The sequence below is a fragment of the Drosophila erecta genome, unplaced genomic scaffold (genome assembly GCF_003286155.1).
Source record: "Drosophila erecta strain 14021-0224.00,06,07 unplaced genomic scaffold, DereRS2 tig00000055-arrow-pilon, whole genome shotgun sequence".
Classification (NCBI taxonomy): domain Eukaryota; kingdom Metazoa; phylum Arthropoda; class Insecta; order Diptera; family Drosophilidae; genus Drosophila; species Drosophila erecta.
The window spans coordinates 20187834-20208306 of NW_020825200.1; the positions used below are offsets into that span (position 1 = coordinate 20187834).

Consider the following 20473-nt stretch of genomic DNA (forward strand, 5'->3'; position numbering starts at 1 on the left):
GCGGAAGCATTCGGCCGCTTGCCACAATAGGCAAATACAAATCGCAGATACTTCGGCTAGCCCCATTCGAGTTTTGTGGCCCCGTTCGGCGAAACGTTTAATTAGCCAAAAGCTCCAAAATCTTATCCAATTTCGATGGGAGCCATTTGCATACGATGGCATCAAAGCCAGCGGATTGGGGCAACCAATGTTACAGTTAAGCCCAATCATTTTGCCGCTCAAACAGTTTCGCACAGCCAGCTGGCAGTTGGCGGTCGGATGCGAGAATTTCAGACTTAGAATGAATCGAGATACTTGTCTAGCGGGAGTCAAAGTCGCAGACACCGAGTCGGATGCAGATAAACAAGCGCGGTGCCACTTGAGACGACAAATTGTAGCTCTTCATTGAAATCAGCGACACCCGTCGCGCCTCTGACCCATCGAGATCCCCCCGTCCGATGCGTCCCATCTCATCCGGATTTCGGGACGTGTAAATATAAACATCCAGAAGGGACGGCGGGGCAGATATCTGTGCTCCGGTTGTGTTTACCTCGCTGTCAAACAAGTTGGCGTCGCCGGCAGCGAAGTTGCCCACATATGTGGAAGTGTGTGCTGGTGCGCGACCAGCGGAACGTATCTTTCGGATACTTCAGCGCTGCCGCTGAAATTAATACGTGCCGAGCTCTCCAGCGGCGCACAACTCGATCGCTGGCCCAGAGGTTCAGTTCAGTTCGGTTCGGTTCGGCTCGGTTTGAATCTCTACCTCTACAGCTCTGCTACATCTACATCAGCTCCATTGAAGCCCATCCGCATCTGCTGCCCTGTGCGATTCGAGTATCTTCAAGTTGGCCATGCTGCAGCAAGTGCGTGGGCTGCGCTGAAAGATTCGCGCGCGGGCGTTCGCAAAGTCGAAATAAACCAGTTAAATCCGAGTGCTTGGCTTTTGGCCAAAAGCGTAATCGACACGACAACGGAGTGTAAACAGGCCCGTTCCGAGTGCAGTTTTGAAATTGTTTATGCAATGCAAGCGTGTTAAAAATTTATTACCTTCAAAGCGAAACAAAGCAAGGCAGCCGAAAACACATTTCTTGCCTTTCTGGTGATTCAGCAGCTGCAGTGCGTGTAAACAAATAAAGCCAGAAACAAGCCGCAATATGGAGGAATTTAATTCAAGTTGATTTCATTCATTAAATCTGCTGGAAAGCGCTGCGAATATTTCTCTGGTGCGTATCTGTATTTGCCTTCTTATCGCTCTCTTATCTGGAAAGAACTGTTTTCGAAGACAGTTGGGTAAACGTGAAATCAGAATGTGCCTATTCTCATAAGGGGGTAGAAGAACACTTCACTGGAGCTGAGCTATGTGAGCACTTCCGGATAAATGTGTGATGGTACCTCGGGCTCCAAATCAGAGCCAACTGCGAACATAGCTCCTCTCGCTCCATTTCGCCCATCATCAGGTTCCAATATCGCATAAAACATCGGCCAATAAATGCGATTTGCATAATTGATTAAGGTTTTGGCAACTGCTGGACAGGCGGCCAACAGGTGGACCACTTATGACGGCCCGTCCAAATAATAGATATAAGCACAAAAGGCAGAGTGTATCGCAGCTGAGTGGCCATCGAGATGATTGATGGTGCTCCGGGTTAGCCAAGAGCCAATAAAATGCATAAATGAGTGGTCAAGGAGCGGAGCTAACTGTGAGAAATGCAGACGAGGATGAGAGATTCATGATGCCCGGGCAGGGAAGACGATGAGCATTGTGTACATATGGAGATTTACGTCTAGCGGGGCACTTCCCGAAGAGAATCGCTGCAACCTAATTGGGCCTGAAATAGAAAGTGGGGCTGCAACCTTGCCAAAGGTCAAAGATCACTCGCCTGCACATCTACGCGACCCCTTTGGTCCGCAATCCGCCCACCTCATCGCATCCCAACCTGGGATACAAATACTGCTCGTGTTTTATGCTCTTTATGGATCAATAAGTTTGGCCTGCGTGCCACGGAGCAACAGCATCAGGGGAACAGGGAACAGGGGACCTCCTCCCGAGATCAAGGTGCTCTTAATAATCTTTAATAGCCGGGCGGAGGAAGGAGTTTGAGTGGGCGGTTAAAAAGCAGTTTTCCAGGGCCTTAAACAAACATGTTTATACGCAGTACGTAGCACATGCATGTGCGCATGCTGATATTAATCAGGATAAAAGTGGTTTCATAATGTTTATTTATTTACAAGAGCAGCGCATGAAATGGGATGGGGCACTTTCAACTCAGCGCAATTATCAGCTCCCCACGTCCCCATTTAGGTAGTTTGCCCCCCGCTCGCTGAAAAGTTCGCATTAGCATGGGAAAAGTTCGTAATTAAATAAGTTTACAATGGCAAATTAACCGAAAAACGCAATAAATTCATGTTTATCGCACGAGTTTTTCCATTAGCAACTTGGAATAATTTAATGAGCTCACATTCGCGGAATAAGGAGATTTCTATCGCTATCTCTCGCCATGGCTTCCTTAGATAAGCTCGGTTCGAAGAATATTCACAACTTATGCAAATATTCCGCTGATAAGGTGCAAATCCCCGCACATCCCCTCACCGCCGCGTACACAGCGAAAATCAAATATGAGGCACAAACAAATTATTGCCAAACGGGGCGGAGGAACGTGCGTGTCATAAATTCATGCGCGTTGAAAATTCAACGCGCCGAATATGGGAAATCGCCTACACTGTAAGCCAATGCTCTTCAATACCCTGACAAGAAATCGAAACTCTTGGCTACTTCGGGCTGAAAATATGTGCTTTTTCGTAGCACCTTCAGATTTCCATCAAGCATGAATATATATATTATGTTATATATTATATTATATTAAAACCATTTCTCCGCGGTTCGAAGTGATAGAGCGAAATTCAAAAGACAAAAAGGCGGAAGGGAGATATTTGACAACATTATATAATATATAATATTATATATTATATTATATTATATTATATTATATATTTTATGAATATTATTATATTCGTAGGAATGGAATTAAAATAGATAATTATTAACAATGCGATGTCCAAATGCATGAATACCAAAGGAAAATATTATAGGGTACACAAATGTTAGTGCAAACATCAAAACTGAATTTTATTTCGTACTCATGACTTTATCCCTTTGTAACAGACTGTACTAGAAAATAGGTAGGGTATAGAAAAGTCCGCCTGAAAGTGCGCACGCTGTTGGAATTTACCCATGCAGATGTACCATATTTTTAGCTTTGGAAACCTATAAACAGCAGCACCGAGCCCACAAAAACAGCTAAGAGAAGTAAGAAAACGGCTTTGCTGCTGCCGCTTGCCATGGCAATAAGCTTAATGGCAGCATTTGATGTCGATTACCATAAATAATATGTTGGAAGCAAGATAAAGCGTCAAATTAGACGGGGCAAAAAAAGGCAGAACGAAGTGACCTTGCCCCAGACACTTGAGATCGGAGACGGATTGAGAATGGCTGCTTATCGCAGAGGAAATTAGGAGGCGAGTTTCCCTGGTCTGCTTGAATTTCCCTTTTAGACGCATAAACTTTATGCAGCGCGCAAAATCAATATTTGCACAATGTAGAATTTTCAATTTGATTGCCTGGGGCTGAAAGTCGCCTCCCCTCGTTGTTCTGTTGCCTTTCCCTCTTCGCTTTCCACTTTCACTCTTATCAACAAATCGGGCTGAGTTCAGATTCGCGTGCCGAATTGAGTTAAGCAATATTCTTATCGACCTTTTGCCCCGCCCCGCCAGCCATGGGAAAAGTTTGCCCGGTTTGCTCGGTTGGCGCTTCGCCCAATTTACATTTCGGCAGCTGAAAGCGTGGGACTCTGGGATTGTGGCTTACAGCCAAGTTGCCAGCAAAAGCCGACCAGGCCAACAAACCACTTCAGTAGTGACAACTTGAAAGGGTTTTATTCACAATCATACCCATTTCCTATTTGGTGGCATGTCCATAAAGGGCAATCGTGATGTGTTGTTGTCAACGTGGAAATATTGTTGGATTTATTTGGGCCAAAACTAGATTTGCCAAAACGGGAAGCATAGAGCAATTAATTTGCTTTTGAAAACACACTTTGCTTTCGATAGAGTGGAAATTTAATTTGCTGCGTGAATGCGACTCCATTTGAATAATTGATTTGTGACACAGTTTAAAAGCTGCTACCTGCAACGCCTCGCTTTTGGCCAGATCTCTTCGATCGATTTTCCTCCAGCCTGCGGGCCATGTGCTCCATGCTCCAAATGTCCGGGCCGCATCATGTTTATGTGCGGTGCGTCCAATAAAATCGGGCTCCGCCCACGATCTGGAATGCGAGTGCGTATACGCCCCCGCCTAGACCAGCACCATAATGAATAAGTATAATGCTGATGTTTTCCAGCCCATTTCCCGCTGCGTGCACCGCATCCCGCCCCCGCCCCCCGCCGGCTCTTTTACTGCCGGCCCTAATATTTCATGGCAAATGGCTTTGTCATTTATTTGCCCAAAGCTAGGCCCTGTACCTCTTCTAAATTCACGGCACAAAAGGCAATTTTGGCTTAAAGTGCGTATGCGCCACGTGCTGCCATCTGGGATGGTATTATGCCACATAAAACATATTCACGGGCTCTCAAGCGAGCGTTTTATTGCCCCCGTAAAGGCGGATCTCTGGGCAGGCTGCTCTAGTTGCAGCAGCACAAGTCAACAGATTGCAACTGGGCGACAATCTGTGTCACCTCGCCTGATGGACAGCCACATCGGCTCTCTCTTTCGACACATTGACCCAGCACTTGTCAGTACCTCACACCCGGTCATCTTTTTATGGCTTCCGCCGAAGACAGCGAGGCTGCGATGAAACAAAGCCCTCGGCACGCATTCACCGAATCAATACGGAGCGGCAGCTGCCACACATGCCACACAATCAGCATCGCAATCGAAATCACAACAGCAATCGCATATGTCAACCCAGAAATTCAATCAGCCATCATCCCGGTGCTCCGAGAGTCTGGCTGAGATTGAAAAATCCCGCAGCAGAAATGCGCCATTGTCATCCTGCGACAAAGTGGAATCGGGCTAATTATGCCCGCTGCCTGGGGAGCATTTAACTGGAGTGGGTTCTGTTTCACTCGAATGCGCACTCAGAAAGCTTAAAGCCTATTACAATTCATCAAGACGCTTCTCGTGATGATTATGCTGCAAAGGCTGGGTTCTGCAGAGGCGTGTGTTTCTGTATGGATGTAGGGGATTCCCCCAGCTCCTCCTGCGACTTACAGATTTACATAATCTGTTGTCACCCCACAGGAAGTGCAGAGTCCCATGCTCCGCTCCGATTTGTTTAGATTGCCCCACATCCAGACACAAATAAAACTAATTTATTCAAGGCGCTCGCTCAGGCTGTACCCAGCATACGCTTGAGGGGATTGGGACTGGGACGGGACTGGGACTCAGCACCTCTGCAGAGCAAACAATTAGGCAACTGTTTACAAGAAGTCCGCGCGACGCAGCCGAGATGCATCTGCAATTAGCCAAGCCGTCTGCCCGGAGACAGCAATCCGCCACAGACTGCGGCAGTCAGATGTCGACTTGGAGGGCCCTCGAGTGCGTTCTTCTTCGTTCCTCAAGAAGCTGCATTGTGAGCCGTCGGCGCGGGGTTTCCTTTGTGTGCTGGCCCCTCTCTTGGTCTTGGCTCTCAGCTGCATTTAGATTTGCATTTTTATTTAGCGCTAAGTGCAGCAGAGGCGCAATCTAGTTTTTGCCGCCGCTTCCTCAGTGCCTTCCTTTCTTCTCGCTGGGTGCTTCATTAGGCCAAGAACGAGGCGCTCTGCGTTACTTTTGTTTCCCACCTTAATGCGGGTTGCTGCACATCAGCCTGACCCAAGTGGGCCGAGGCTGAGCCCGTCAAGGTCGCGCAGTGGGACTTGATTGGTTTGGCAGCGAGATTGGCATCGAATCGTTGCTCACGCTCATCCGCCACTTGCTGCCCAGACTCCCAGGTCATAGTGGGGAATGACAGTGTCAGTTGCAGCTCTAAGCCAGAGGAGCACGCACAGCTCCAGACAATGACAGCCAAGGACACTCCAGTCTCGCCCTGGGGCTGTGCCCATACTCGAGCAACTTGTGATAAGTAATGCACAAGGCCAATATAGCCTTCGCTCCCTCGAATTGCAGAAAATAAATCCACCATAATCGCGTTAGCGCTCCCGCTTTCGTGTAAGGGGATTCCCGGGCTCAAATGGACATCCTAATCGGCTTATACCCTTTCGGGGAGCGACTAACCGTAAGCTTAATCGGGACACAATTGCGGGGCTGGGTAATTCGGATAAGTTATCATTATACAAATTTACTTGAATTAACAATTGGTAACATTGGATTTGGTACTTTCTTACCTTCTCTCGTCTCAAAACTAGGGTACGCTATAGCTTACCCTAAGGGGACGGCAAATGACATACTTGTATTGACCACAGTTTAGCTATTACATATCCTGTTCTCAGAATTATTGCTTTCTTTAAGAATCCAAGGTTCATCTTTCTGACGGTTGCTAAAATAAGATACAATTAAAGGTCACTTCTAAACAGTTAAGAATGTCCCTATGTAAAAAGTGTTGTATCAAACAATGTTCTGTTGATGTATTTGCAACACAACTGAACAAATTGTTGAGAGTCCTTGGTTTTCCCTTTTTAAATTAAAAAGCACCACTCTTAGATACGCCCTGAATGAGTTTTTGAATAAAATGAGCAGCATTGCAAATGTTCTGTACAAGATACTCTGCCGTTTCAGATATTTAAGGTGTAACGGAACCAAACTAGTTCCATCGTTTTTGGATTAGTTACAACACACATTTTATCTACAACAAATGCTGAATATATTTAACAGCACATCTTGTTTTCCAATACGCCATAAAACCCAATGCGAATAGCATATTTTGAGTCAACCCCGACCAGTTCAACAACAACCACTGTTTATATTTTGATCCACTCGTACAGTGAAGCGTCCAGAGAACGTTCAAATATCTTTTAGAAAGCGCTCTTCGCTCTCCCGCCGAGTTTGTTGTTTTCGTAGATTGTGTTATCGCCGATGTTATAAACGTTGTAGCCGAGTGCCCATTACTCAAAAAATAGTAGGTGATATTCTAAATATGTTCCTGTCTTTATCTACGGGCAATATTGTCCGTGTTTTAATTGACCGTGCTCTAATATTATATATTGCCGATAAATATATTGCCTCTTAAATAAATGACGATAATGATAAAAGGCTCATTTTATCTATCTTTGCTTTGTTTCTAATAAGTAAAATAAATCCTAACGAAAAACTGGAAGGCTTAACGAGCTTGTTTAGTAATCGTTGGTTTATCGGTGGTTTATAATTGATCCACTAGCAATAGTACAGTGAAACTTTTAGGGAATACCTATTAAAACTAACGAAGTAAAAAAAGAAAAAAAGACTGAAATCATGACACCCGCTTCTAGTTGGTACAGTGAAACTTTTAGGGAATACCCATTAAAACTAACAAAGTAAAATAAGGAAAAAGGGCTGAAGGGCTTATAGTTGGTAAAGTTGGGAACGTTCGACAATCAGATACCCATTTACTTGAACACTTACAGATGCGATCGTCTTGTATTACACATCTCTATGTTTTATCTGCTTTGAATGAACGAGTAGTATATAAATAAGTGATAAAACCTGGTGGAGCACTATTTTCAGAAGCACCGAGCGATTTGTTTGACAACAATCCCGTTATCAGTTGTTTATACTTAAATCCGCGGGAGAAGCGCATGAGTATCTCTGCGAAAGTGCTCCTCGGTCGTGTAGAAAAGTGCCTGCTATTATCTCCGACTCCGTAATCATGACTACCAACTAAGAAACAGCCCAGTCATGGTGATATGAAATGTAGCTGACAAGCTTGTGTGGTGTCGAACCTTATATAAAGTGCGGAAAATGTTGTGCTGATCAGTAAAACGTCGTAGGTCGAGCACGACGATTGGGAACCGGGAGTAGCTGGGCAACATGTTTGTTCTGATATACCTGCTGATTGCGATCTCCTCGCTGTTGGCCTACTTATACCACCGCAATTTCAACTACTGGAGGCGCCGCGGAGTGGCACACGATGCGCCGCACCCGCTGTACGGCAACATGGTCGGGTTCCGGAAGAACCGGGTGATGCACGACTGCTTCTACGAGTACTACAACAAGTACCGGAGGAGCGGCAACCCCTTCGTGGGCTTCTACTTCCTGCACAAGCCGGCCGCCTTCATCGTGGACACGCAGCTGGCCAAGAACATCCTTGTCAAGGACTTCGCGAACTTCGCCGATCGCGGGCAGTTCCACAACGGACGCGACGACCCGCTCACGCAGCACCTGTTCAACCTGGACGGAAAGAAGTGGAAGGAGATGCGTCAGCGGCTGACGCCCACGTTCACCTCGGGCAAGATGAAGTTCATGTTCCCCACGGTGATCGCGGTGTCCGAGGAGTTCGTCAAGGTGATCACGGAGCAGGTGCCCGCCGCCCAGAACGGAGCTGTGCTCGAGATCAAGGAGCTGATGGCACGGTTCACCACCGATGTGATTGGCACCTGTGCCTTCGGCATCGAGTGCAACACGCTGCGTAAGCCTGTCAGCGATTTCCGCACCATGGGACAGAAGGTATTCACCGAGATGCGCCACGGGAAGCTGCTCACCATGTTCATATTCAGCTTTCCCGAGCTGGCCAGCCGGCTGCGAATGCGCATGATGCCCGAGGACGTCCACCAGTTCTTCATGCGCCTGGTCAACGACACGATTGCCCTCAGGGAGCGGGAGAACTTCAAGAGGAACGACTTCATGAATCTGCTGATCGAGCTGAAGCAGAAGGGGCGCGCCACCCTGGACAACGGCGAGGTGATCGAGGGCATGGACATCGGTGAGCTGGCCGCCCAGGTGTTCGTCTTCTATGTGGCCGGCTTCGAGACCTCCTCCTCGACAATGAGTTACTGCCTCTATGAGCTGGCCCAGAACCAGGGCATCCAGGACAGGCTGAGAGACGAGATCCAAACGGTGCTGGACGAGCACGAGGGGCAGCTAACCTACGACTCCGTCAAGGCCATGACCTACTTGAACCAGGTCATCTCAGGTAGGTGTTCTGTCTGGAACCCAAGCCCAAGAGGGATTCTAACTGGTTTCGCCTACATCCCTATTCAGAAACACTGAGGCTCTACACCTTGGTGCCCCACCTCGAACGGAAGGCCCTCGACGACTACGTGGTGCCGGGCAACGAAAAGTTTTTGATCGAGAAGGGCACCCAGGTCATAATCCCCGCGTGTGCCTACCACCGCGATGAGGATCTTTATCCCAATCCTGAGGCCTTCGATCCGGAGCGCTTCTCGCCGGAGAAGGTGGCTGCCCGCGAGTCCGTGGAGTGGCTGCCCTTCGGCGACGGACCGCGCAACTGCATCGGGATGCGGTTTGGCCAAATGCAGGTCCGCATCGGCCTGGCTCAGATCATCAGCCGGTTCAGGGTATCCGTCTGCGACCAGACAGATATCCCACTGAAGTACACTCCCATGTCCATAGTTCTGGGCACCGTGGGGGGCATCTACTTGCGGATGGAGCGCATCTGAGCTCCACTTCCTTTGTGCCAATAGCAACTATACAGCTTAGGATAGAAAGCGCAAGTGATTTACAATTTAAGTAGACTTTGGTTTTGTAAGACTGTTCATTTATTAAACACCATACATTTGATTTTGTTAACTTGCCTCTATGTATACTCATATATTATTTGTTTATTGACCTGTGATGTTCACTCGTTTTTACTTTAGATGATTTGATAGGCTTGCAGTTAAAGGCATTCAGTCAAATGTGGTTCCCACCAGATTTGCAGGTTCATAAACTGCATTCGGGTAAGGTTGCAACATGCCACGCGAATCGGCAACTCACTAGTCTTAATGCTAAAGTCATTGACTTTCCTCTGAATAGCTGAGCGAAATTAATTACTATTCCCAGACGCTCTAATGTTTTGCATACCTCATGCCACACTCGTTAGGTTGCTCAACCGTGGCAGCGAAAACCCCAAATTAAAATATGGTGCTGAAGCATGCAGCACGAGTCGGCTAATTGAGGTAAGCCCTACCTGATTAAACAGCAAGTATGTCTGTAGAAGAGAAATAATGACTCTTCGACGTCGAACGTTCACAAATGTCAATGCCTCCTCTAGACTGTGAGATAACTTTTACGGGTTTGTCGTTTATGAACTCGCCCGCTTATCACAGCTTTCCCTTTCTAGTTTTTGTGGCTATCACATTTAGTAGCTGAATTAAGTAACACTTTCGTACATGGTTATATGTAAACAAGGTACAGCGACTATTAGATACGCGTTGTGAAGTCTCAGCTTTCTAGTTTTCATGGTTCCCGAGATCTCGACGTCCATACGGACAAACGGACAAACGGACAGCCGGAAAAACGGACAGACGGACAAACGGACAGCCGGACTAAACGGACAGACGGACGTAGATACGGACATGGCTAGATCGTCGAACCTGAACAAGAACTATAGTTGCCAGCACTTGACTTTTGTTTTATTCAGTAAAAGTTATGATTCTTCATGGCAAACGTGGTATTATTTTTCCTATTTTAGCTGGGATCTGTTTTCGGTTCGACAACTTTATACGTTTGGTATGCGATTGAGTGATTCAATTTTCCGGTCTGTGATTATTCTGAAGAATAATTTATATCTGGCAATTTGAAGAATTTATAGAAGTTCAACACACAACAAATGCCCTGCACTATAAGCATAAATAGTAACCTTTAGATACATTTTTTTGTATATTCTACTTTTTGGGCTGGCCTGTAGCGCAGAAAATGGAACAGCCATTTTTAAATGTAGTTTATGCCCCTTCGCAATAATATTCCCAGCCCATCTTCTTTTAACTATGTCGGTAGCGAAATGTTTATCTAACGTCAGCGGCGCATGCAACGCGTGGAAATTGAGGCAAGTGCCTAAAGACGGGAAAATCGGGGGCGTGATTCTAACGGGCATGGGAACACAAAATGTGCTTTGATAAACTAATTATGTACTGCCTTGTTGGCACTAGCTCATCATTCGGTGATAGACACTTTTTATAAACATAGGCGGATTAAAAACCACAAACAAGTGAATATTTTCCACTTAATAACTGATGACCCAATTGGCATAATTAATTAGACAAACAACGCAGTCAGAGATTTATGCAAGCGGCGCAAACGCCAAAAGCAAATAGTTTTTGTGGATACTTGTATCTGGCGGATACGCGCTGCCCGAGCGACCAACGCTCGCTACCTTCGCTGTGGGAGGGCGAACTAAATTAATTACTGGCAGGCAAGAAACAAGTGCAAAAGCACCGACATAAAGATAAAGCATAACTGAAATAAAAGTGTCAAGGTCGTTCAACGCAGGCCATAAAGCATTCCGACTGTTTAAGCCACAACTTTAAGGTTGTTTAGCCCGAAAACTTTCAATTCCCAACCAGCAACATCTCATCTGAAATTCCATTAGCCCGAGCGCCATCAAAGCAAGTCGCTCGCATCGCCATCGCCATCGCCCAAAGTTAAGTCCACATCCTTGTTTGCCCAACTGAATTGGCCCGGGTGCTGCAATGCGAGACAAACTGCAGCAGCATCTGATGTTGCAGCAGCAGCAGCAGCAGCAGCAGCAATTGCAACTGCGACGGACGGAAGCGTGCTCATATGTGCGTAAAAAGTTTTTCAAGCGCGCCAGCGAACAAAAAGTCGACATGGACGTGGGATACTGGACATTTGGCCGAAAAACAATGCGACTGGTTGCATGTGGCATGGCCAGGGACAGGGCTTGGGTTTCAGCGCCACTATCGCTATCGCTATCGCTATTGCTTGGCGGTGGATATGGATACGCGCCTGTCCGCCGACATGGATATGCACATGGACATGGCCACGGTCTGCGCCCGGGGCTCTGGCGCGGATTATTTGCATGCACCCAACGTCACCCAAGGCTGCCACTCCACCGCATCGCGATGTGTGGCAGTTGCACAGCGAATGTGTGATGCCCTCGCCAGCAGTCAAATCACTTAGGTTTTGCTTGTGTTGCATGCTTCAAACCTCTGATGGAACTACACCCTGCTTAATTTTACTTGTGTGTTGCACAGTTGCCATAAATCATCATTTTTGGTAGAAAGTGCCCATCCCCGTAACATAACTCATGCCCATCCTCGGACTCCTCCTCCGATGGCTAGTATCTGGCAGCCAGTGTGGGTCGTAGTTGGTCAATGGAGCTGTCACAGCACAGAACGCTCCAATTTGGCCGTCCATGGTAGCTGGCTGCAGCTGACTCTGCAGGTGTTGCTGTTGTTGCTTGCAACATCGCGTTGCACAAAGAGCCGGTGCCATGCAACAGCGTCACCGCCAGTTCCGCTGACTTACACAGTTGGCCGCAACTTCAATTTCAGTTCGCTTTGCGAGTCGTCGCCGCGCGGTTGGAAAACTCGAGTGCCGAAACGCAAACTCAACTGGCTGGGAAGCTGGCTAAAAGAGCGCCTGATTGGGGCCCGGAGTAACACGCGTCCACGTCGTTTATCAATGGCAGCTGGGGAGCATGTGGGCATGTGCTGCTTTTAGCCTAGTTAGTGGGAGGTCGCTATTTCGAGCTCACGTCCGCAACCTGCAATCAAAAACAGCAGCGGCCAACAAACCATCAGCAATTCCATTTAATCCGGGTAACGTGTTGCATTTTCGCTGTTTTTGTGGGCTGCTCATATTTTCAAATGTCGCTCAGCTGAATTTGAATATGCAAAACGGCCCGAGTGTCCAAAATCCACTAACTGAATTCCAGTGGCGGCGGCAGTGAGCGAGCGAGAGGGCGGCGCGCGAGACAAGGAGGGAAAATGCTATTTCGTCGCAGTTGTACGTATAACGTGGAGCAATCAACGCGACATTATGCAAAGGTAAAACATTGCATTGCAACCCGCATTTATGTAAAGAAACGAGAAAAATGTACGTGCTCACACGTGGCTACATGGCATATGCAGATTCCATCCCATCCGTTGATACCAGCGTGGAATAGCCGTGTTTCCGACTCCATATCAGCCGCAGATACAAGCTGGCCATAGCCGCACTTCCCCACAGCGATAGCCAAGTTTCTGGAACGCTTTGTTTTTATTATTGCAGAGGGTCCTCGCGAGACTGAAATCTAAACCCAGATTTCAAGGTTGTCATATGTTGTGGCAATCTTAATGAAATGCTTGCTGAATATTGGGGAGTCATATTTATATGACAGAGGCGGTTATCACGCAGTAATATGATTCAATTCAATTCGATGGGAAAAACTCGGAAAAGGAGGGGATACCAGTTTCGATTTTCCACCTCCATTTAGCCATTTAACCAGAACAAAACCTCCTGTCTAAAGCTTTTAGCACTCATGTTATGTTGGGCGAACCCAAATAGTGCCGAAGCCGCTATCAAAGTTAACTGGCTTTGTCACATGAAACTAGAAAACTGCACTAGAAATTAAAGTGAATTTACGTACGATTTTGACCCTCGCCTAAAAAGCAGTTGCCAATCGCCCGAAATCAGTGTGGAATTCACAAATTCCGCCCACTGACTAGGTTTTCCCTGTTGACTAAAATAGAAGTAGAGTCTTACACTTGTTATATTGCACCAATCCTCAGCACGTTAAATAAAATTAAGCTAAGCCAGCCGCCCACAGCGCCTCTTCCAAACTGGCAAACACCCAAAGCCGGGCAGCTTTCCAAATATTATTGTTTGGGCGTAAATTCAATTCGGTTCTCGGCGGCTGGAGGAAATTGCGAAAGGGAAATGCTGGTTGACAAAATTCGGTCGGTGGCCGCTTTTCATTCGGCGGCGTCTCTTTCTGCCGCAAACCGCCGTCTCTTTCTGCCGCCATGCGCCGTCTCTTTCTGCGTCTGTGGGTCAACTTTTAGTGCTGCAATAAATTAGAAAGCAATCAAATTCAGCTTGGGTGCGGGCGCGGGGAGGGCGTGGCAGACTCTTTTTGACGCTTGTCAAAAAACAAAAGCCGCAATAAATCAGCAGAAAGCGAGTGAGACTTGCGGCTTCGAGTTGGCCAAAAGAAAGGTGCCACAACAGCAACTTCGCAATTACACAGACCGGGAATTAATTAAAGTATATTTTATGGTCTCTGTGCGCCGCAATAACTGTGCACCCATGTGTCGGCTAATGCGAGTTTAACAATTTCTGCGGTGGCTTCAAGTCTTGTTAAGCCAATTACACGGCGGGCCAAGATTTCCGTGTTCTCCGCTTCTCGGTTGCCATCAAAATGGGTCTGCGAAGCCCTAGGGCTCTCAGCTCCAAGCTTCAAGAAGTGTGGCCCAGAACTCAGGGAAGACTGGTGGGAAAACAAACAGTGGCTAATTTAAAATGTCATTGCAATGTTGCGGTTAGACAGCTCCAATCCGCGCTCGTTGCATCCGAGTAGAGAGTGCTGCACTTCCTCCTCGGCTTCCATTTGGGCGCTGTGGTGCTTCAGTGTCCGTGGTTTGCGGAAAACGCGACAATGAAGCGATTAGAGTTTTAAGCAAATGTTTGCCCTGCTACCACAAGCAAATTGCGGCCATTTGCGTTAATTGCGCCAGATGTAAGAGGCCAGCGAAGTACAAGCTTAAGATGGAGCAGCCCAGCCACCACAGAGTGCTTAATCTGCGGAGATGTATCTGGAGGGTGGCATTGAACTCCGACCTTCGGATGCCCTACTAACAATGGCTAAGTTCTCATGGGTGTAATGATAATATTATTATCTTAGATAATATAATATTTAAAATCTATTGTTGAATCATTCTACTCATTTAAAGAGTAGTACAATTCTTCTAATACATTTCAACATTATTTCAAATATAGAATATTTAGAATAGAATAGATTCGCTAATGAAAGTTCTTGATTTGAGGAAGATAAGAATATTTAGGGGGAAACACAACTACTTGGATCAACCGACTAAGCTTGGCTGAAAATGCCGGTTCCTTCTCTCCGCGTTAAGTAAACGCTTATTTCAGTTTTTTCAATCGGGGAGTACCCGGTGCTATAACTATATCTTATATATGTATCTTATATATGTATCTTATATCTTAAGTCCAGCCTGAGCGTGTCTAACTGTATATTCTGCCCTATTTATTTGCAGAGCGCAGTTACCCTGTGCAACCTGGGCGTGGGCGCCACATTTGGGGAGTCCGTACTGCACGACTTGCCGCGGGACAGCACCGTAGTGACGAAGACCACCTGCGAGCTGCTGCGGGTGGAGCAGCAGGACTTTCGACTCATCTGGGAGGTAAGTTTGGGGTGTTCTTGTACATTCCACTGCTGTCAAAGGAATCAATCCGTCTGCGCCGTGCTCTTCTGTTCTTTAATGAGTTGCCAAAATGATATGCAGAAATTCGAGAAGCGGGCCAGGACTATTCGCGGTATTCCCTCGTCATTGTGGAAAATATTTAATTAAAATTTCAATTAACATTTAATGATGCCTGGGCCCGAGGCATCTTTTCCCAACGAATCCCCGCCCAAGCCCAAAACACATGGCTAGTAATTTGGTGCCCTGGCCTTGTTAAGTGTTTTGGCCTTGTCGCAGAGTGGGGCTTTAAGCCAAGTTCCCCGTGGGCTAAGTAGTTCTTTGTTGCCCCTTTACTTACGAGCATATGGAGAGTGGCATTAGAACGTAATGGTTGGCTTAAGCATTGCAATGCATCATTGTGGCCGTGCTGCATGCTCCCGCGCACTTAGAAGGATTGGCAGGACTCTGGGGACTGGATAATTAATTGGAAAGGCTTGCTGGTAAACCCAGCTGGCTATTCGGATGGCTTCGATTGGCCTAATTTCCATGGCAAATGCCTAATGCCTAATGCCTTTGAGCGAAAATGAATTATATTTGCATTTGGCATGCCACAAGGCCGGAATGTGGTTAGGCATCTTTTTGACTACAGTCAAACACAACATGGCTTACATATGCCAAAATGTAAATATTTGAGAGGGCACACAATCGGCAAAAGGTGCACTGAGCCAAACCCAAGCTGCAAATACCCTAGAAACAAGCCACAGGATACTTTTTGGCAGTATCCCCAACTACTTGACGCCTTCTTTCTGCCAGTGTCCGAATGCAAATCTCAATGTAAAAGCTGTGTGCTGTGCCAGAAACCCCACTAACAATGCCATTCAGCCAGGCCCCAAGTCTTCTCCTGCGGCAGCCACAAAAGGTATGAGCCCGGCACACGGAATTACTGAGGGTCGTCTGTTTGCCTTATTTGTTAGGAAGAAGAGCAGGAGCAGCAGGGGATTGGGAGCAGGAGTGGGAGCGGGAGCAAACCCCAAATTGGGGCGAATACTATTTCGCAACATTATGCCAGCATTGGCAGCCCCAGTTGAGCTGGGCTGAGCCAACTGAACTGAACTGAGCGATAACAAAGTAGCTGCGACAGCAGTGCCACCACATGTCACGTATACGCAGTGTGCAACAATGAAGTGAAAGTCGATGGCGGATGCTGTGGATGCTGTGGATGCAGGACCATAAAAATGCGAACTGGGGGCGTTTGCCACTGCGAGTGGCACTGCGTAAATGCGATAAAATCAGGGGGCAAATTGAAGGGGAATAAGAGGAATATTCGCAAGAGCGCCAGGGACATAAGCCATGGAGTTCGTGGAACCTGTCATCCTTGGCTCGTCCCGCCCACTTTGCAGCACAGTCGAGCATTTGATTTGTGCGCAAATATTTGCTCGGGAGGGCCAAATTGAAAATGTCTTTGAAAGCCATTGTAGTCGCATGTGGCGGGCGAAAGGGAATTTGGGTTAATTACCAGTCTCATTTCACCGCAGCCCGGGGCACAAAACCAAATGCTAGTCCACTTACCATTCAATGGCTGCCAATTATTCCGGACAAGCCAACCACTCGGATGGCAATTGGCATCGGGATAGCGATTGCGATGGCGATGGCAATTGGGTTTGATTGCAAAAATGCAAGGATTTGGTGCCAATTTGAGCCCAGTCGGATGCAGGATGCATTGACTGCATCAATGGCGGAAATTACACTTGCCACTTGCAGAAAATCCGCAGATTGCTGCCGAGTGTGCTACTTTCACACTCCATGCGATTGATGCGATGCAATGCCACTTGGTTGCCCAATATTTGCATTTAATTTCGGGCGTGTTTTATGTTCTGGCCGCCGTCGCAACCACGGCATTGCCAAACATGTGGTCTGCGTTATAACCAGGCCATAAATATTGCACTGGGAGCCCCGTGGCATGTCTACGAGCGCAGTTGCATGTCCATGGTCACGGGTTATTTATTTATGCACAAACACAAGTTGCACATGTGAACCCGCAAGGGAGCTAGATGGTTGGTTGGGAGCGGGTCGGATCCCCCCAAAGGACTGGAAAGCCTTGGGCGAGGAGGGACACAAGCCCACTTGGGTCATCAACGTGCAGGCTGCGTCGATCAATTTAAATTTCATCAGAGTCTGGAGCTCTGCTCAATGAACACACTCCTTGGCAAATCCATGGGATTTTCTCGAAAGTTCTGCAGTATTGTTTCCCTTTGGTTAAGTTGCCGGAAAGAAACGAGAAATTCCTTCTATTAGTGCAGATGGCTTGGTTTCCTTGTTCCATTGAACGGAAAGCATAAACCTAGATGTCTACCAGGAAAGCATTCGCTTGCCTGCTCAAAAGCTCCTTCAGACTTTCTCTGCCATGTTTGGCAACAGAGAGAAATTATTTAATAGCAGCCAAGTCTCTTTACGGTCTCTTTTTCTCAAAAACTGACACACTTTAAGCCAAGTTCTGGCATTTTAACCCAGTTGCAGCTGGATGAGTATTTAAAACTTTACATGTGCTTTCGAAGGAGAGAGTTCTGTAGTTCCCTAGTGGAGTTCCGACGAATTCTGTACACCCTTTTGCTCAACGAGTAACGAGAATTGCCAACAAATCTTAAAAACTGACACACTTTAAGCCAAGTTTAACTCAACATTCTGGCATTTTAACCCAGTTACAGCTGAATGAGTATTTAAAACTTTACATTTGCTTTCGAAGGAGAGAGTTCTGTAGTTCCCTAGTGGAGTTCCGACGAATTCTGTACACCCTTTCGCTCAACGAGTAACGAGAATTGCCAACCAATCTTAAAAACTAAAATACTTTAAGCCAAATTAAATTCAACCCAGTTGCAGCTAGATGAGTATTTAAAACTTTACATTTGCTTTCAAAGGAGTTCTGTAGTTCCCTAGAGGAGTTCAGTTAGCATACTTTCCGACGAATTCTGTACACCCTTTCGCTCAACGAGTGACGAGAATAGCCAACAAATCTTAAAAACTGACACACTTTAAGCCAAGTTTAACTCAACGTTCTGGCATTTTAACCCAGTTGCAGCTGGATGAGTATTTAAAACTGTACATTTGCTTTCAAAGGAGTTCTGTAGTTCCCTAGTGGAGTTCTGATTGCATACTTGCCGACGAATTCCCTTTCGCTCAACGAGTAACGATGTAACGAGTAACGAGTAAATGTATCAAAAAAACTTCTTTGCATTTTGACTGATAAGAAATACTTTCTCAACCTTGGAACTCAAATGTGACCCCAAAGTTTTAGTTAAATAAATGTTCCACTTCGCGGGCTTTTACAATCGCAGCATTGTCCTGATAAGGCTCCTACGCTCAGTTTGCTCAAATTCGAATTATACATAATAATGGAACCTCGCACAGTTAACCAGCCAATTGCCAAACCCCCAGGAAACACCACTGTCCGACTTTCAAGGCGCAGGCTCTCCACCACCCGAGCCCCCAAGTCTAGAACTACAAGTATTCTCGAAATACTACAAATAAATAATAATAACTATTCTCGAAAACAAGGGTGCACGCGGTGGGTGGCACTCATTTCGGCGGGCGTTTGATAAGCAAGCGAGTTTAATTAGCTTCGACGGCGACGCCAACAGCGAAAGGCGCTTATCGCTTATCGATGGGCGGAACTCGAAGTGTTGCCAGGCGTCTTGGCATTGATTTTAACCCCTTTCAAGCTAATGAGTCTCGTTAGTGCGGGAAATCGAAGGAACGAGGGTGCAACCTTGGACTTCATGTTTAATTAATGGACAGAGGGGAACGCCTCTACTGTCAGATACCGTCTAAAAAGTCTAACGCATACCGTATATTTCTGCGAAATTTGCAACCTGTTGAACGAGGTGCAACATTGGACTTCATGTTTAATTAATGGACAGAGGGGAACGTCTCTACTGTCAGATACCGTAACACATTAAAAAGTCTAACGCATACCGTATATTTCTGCGAAACTTGCAACCTGTTGGAGAAGGTATTTGCATCCAGGAGAAGCTATATAGTTATCTTCATTTTATAATAACTTTTAAAATAATGGCGGTTGTTCCAACCAACAGAAACTAAAAAATACTTAATAACATTTAAAATATGAAATCTTCTTCCAAGATCATGCGGACAAAACCAATATTAAAACCAATATTGGAAAATATTCAAAATAATTCAGCCTGCAACTTTGCCTAAACTCTATTTCTCCACTTGCTGTACTCTATAAATTTGTCTTTGGGCCAAAAATAATTTTCCCCTTGAAGTAATGTAAATATATGCTTTGTTAATTAATTAATTAAACTCGACAGTTGAAGCGTATTCATTTTGTGTACTACGGGCACTCTATCGCTTTCGAAAAGTTGCCCAAGTTGCCGTTTTAAAAAGCTCTGATTAGAGTATGTACGTTCCCGGAGGTGGTGGCAGCTATTGGGTTAAGTATGCTGTTCGGAACACGAACTATGAAGGGGCTTTGGCAACCCTTGTGCCTGATAAGTAATTGCAAACAACGGCCCGCGGCGTTCGTGTGATTGTCACCTCCTGACGCTATCAGTACATGGAGAAGCGTTTGGCAGCAATTACCTGCGAGCTTGAACTCCGCTCCCAAGTGAAAGTGAAGTCAGAGGTTTCCCCACATGGCAGCCGGCCAGCAGCGCTGCTCCACGCAGTTTGTGGCCGGCAGTGAGCTGGCCCCCAACGTCCTCCTGCTCCGCTACCGACGCCACAGCGGCGGGGAGTTCGAGGTGGGGGCCACCAATGCCACCAAGGCCACCAAGGCCACAGCAGGCGCCACTTCCGCCGCCGTCAAGCGGCGAAGGCAGCTGGAGCGTGGGCAGATGACACGTCCCCAGTCGACGGCATTTGAAATGCACAACGTAATGGGAATCACCGAGCAAGCAGACCCAACTACCCACTTCTAATGGCTATTTACGCTTTCCATTGCAGAAAAACAAGGAGTTAATGAATGACATATTCACCAACTGCAAGTTGAAGAACGGTATGTATACAAAAGATCCAAAAAGCCCTACAAAAGTTTTCGCATGACTAACACTGAGTGTACTTGCTGATTAATGGTTCCACACAATCTGCTTTTTTTGTTTTTTGAGAAGCATATTTCATATTGTGGTCACAACTATTTCGATTCGGTAGTCTCATTTGCAAGCTGACAGCGCTCAATTATTGAAGCCCACATAACTACATTAACCAT

General features: G+C 46.5%; 2 protein-coding genes across 5 annotated transcripts in view; both read left to right on the forward strand.

Moving 5' to 3' along the window:
- Positions 1-20473, forward strand: part of LOC6540983 (rap guanine nucleotide exchange factor 4) — a 35181-nt gene that overhangs the window by 8477 nt on the left and 6231 nt on the right. For 2 of the 4 annotated variants that reach the window (XM_015159168.2, XM_026978561.1), the window contains exons 5-6: positions 15106-15252; positions 20212-20263. In XM_015159168.2, coding sequence (XP_015014654.1) covers positions 15106-15252; positions 20212-20263 — 199 coding nt within the window. Of the gene's footprint in view, positions 1-561; positions 1203-12405; positions 12670-12728; positions 12898-15105; positions 15253-20211; positions 20264-20473 lie in introns of those variants that run through there. The other 2 variants (XM_001970691.3, XM_026978562.1) reach the window with 2 other exon arrangements.
- On the forward strand, positions 7925-9707 carry LOC6541170 (cytochrome P450 6a2). The gene is made up of 2 exons (XM_001970689.3): positions 7925-9080; positions 9149-9707. The coding sequence occupies exons 1-2, from the start codon at positions 7979-7981 to the stop codon at positions 9565-9567; spliced, it is 1521 nt and encodes a 506-aa protein (XP_001970725.1). The 5' UTR covers positions 7925-7978; the 3' UTR covers positions 9568-9707.

Excerpts from the sequence above, each read along its gene's own strand:
- LOC6541170 (XM_001970689.3), top strand. The coding sequence starts at position 7,979 with ATGTTTGTTCTGATATACCTGCTGATTGCGATCTCCTCGCTGTTGGCC. Across the intron at positions 9,081-9,148 it reads CTTGAACCAGGTCATCTCAG|AAACACTGAGGCTCTACACC; the intron begins GTAGGTGTTCTG and ends ATCCCTATTCAG.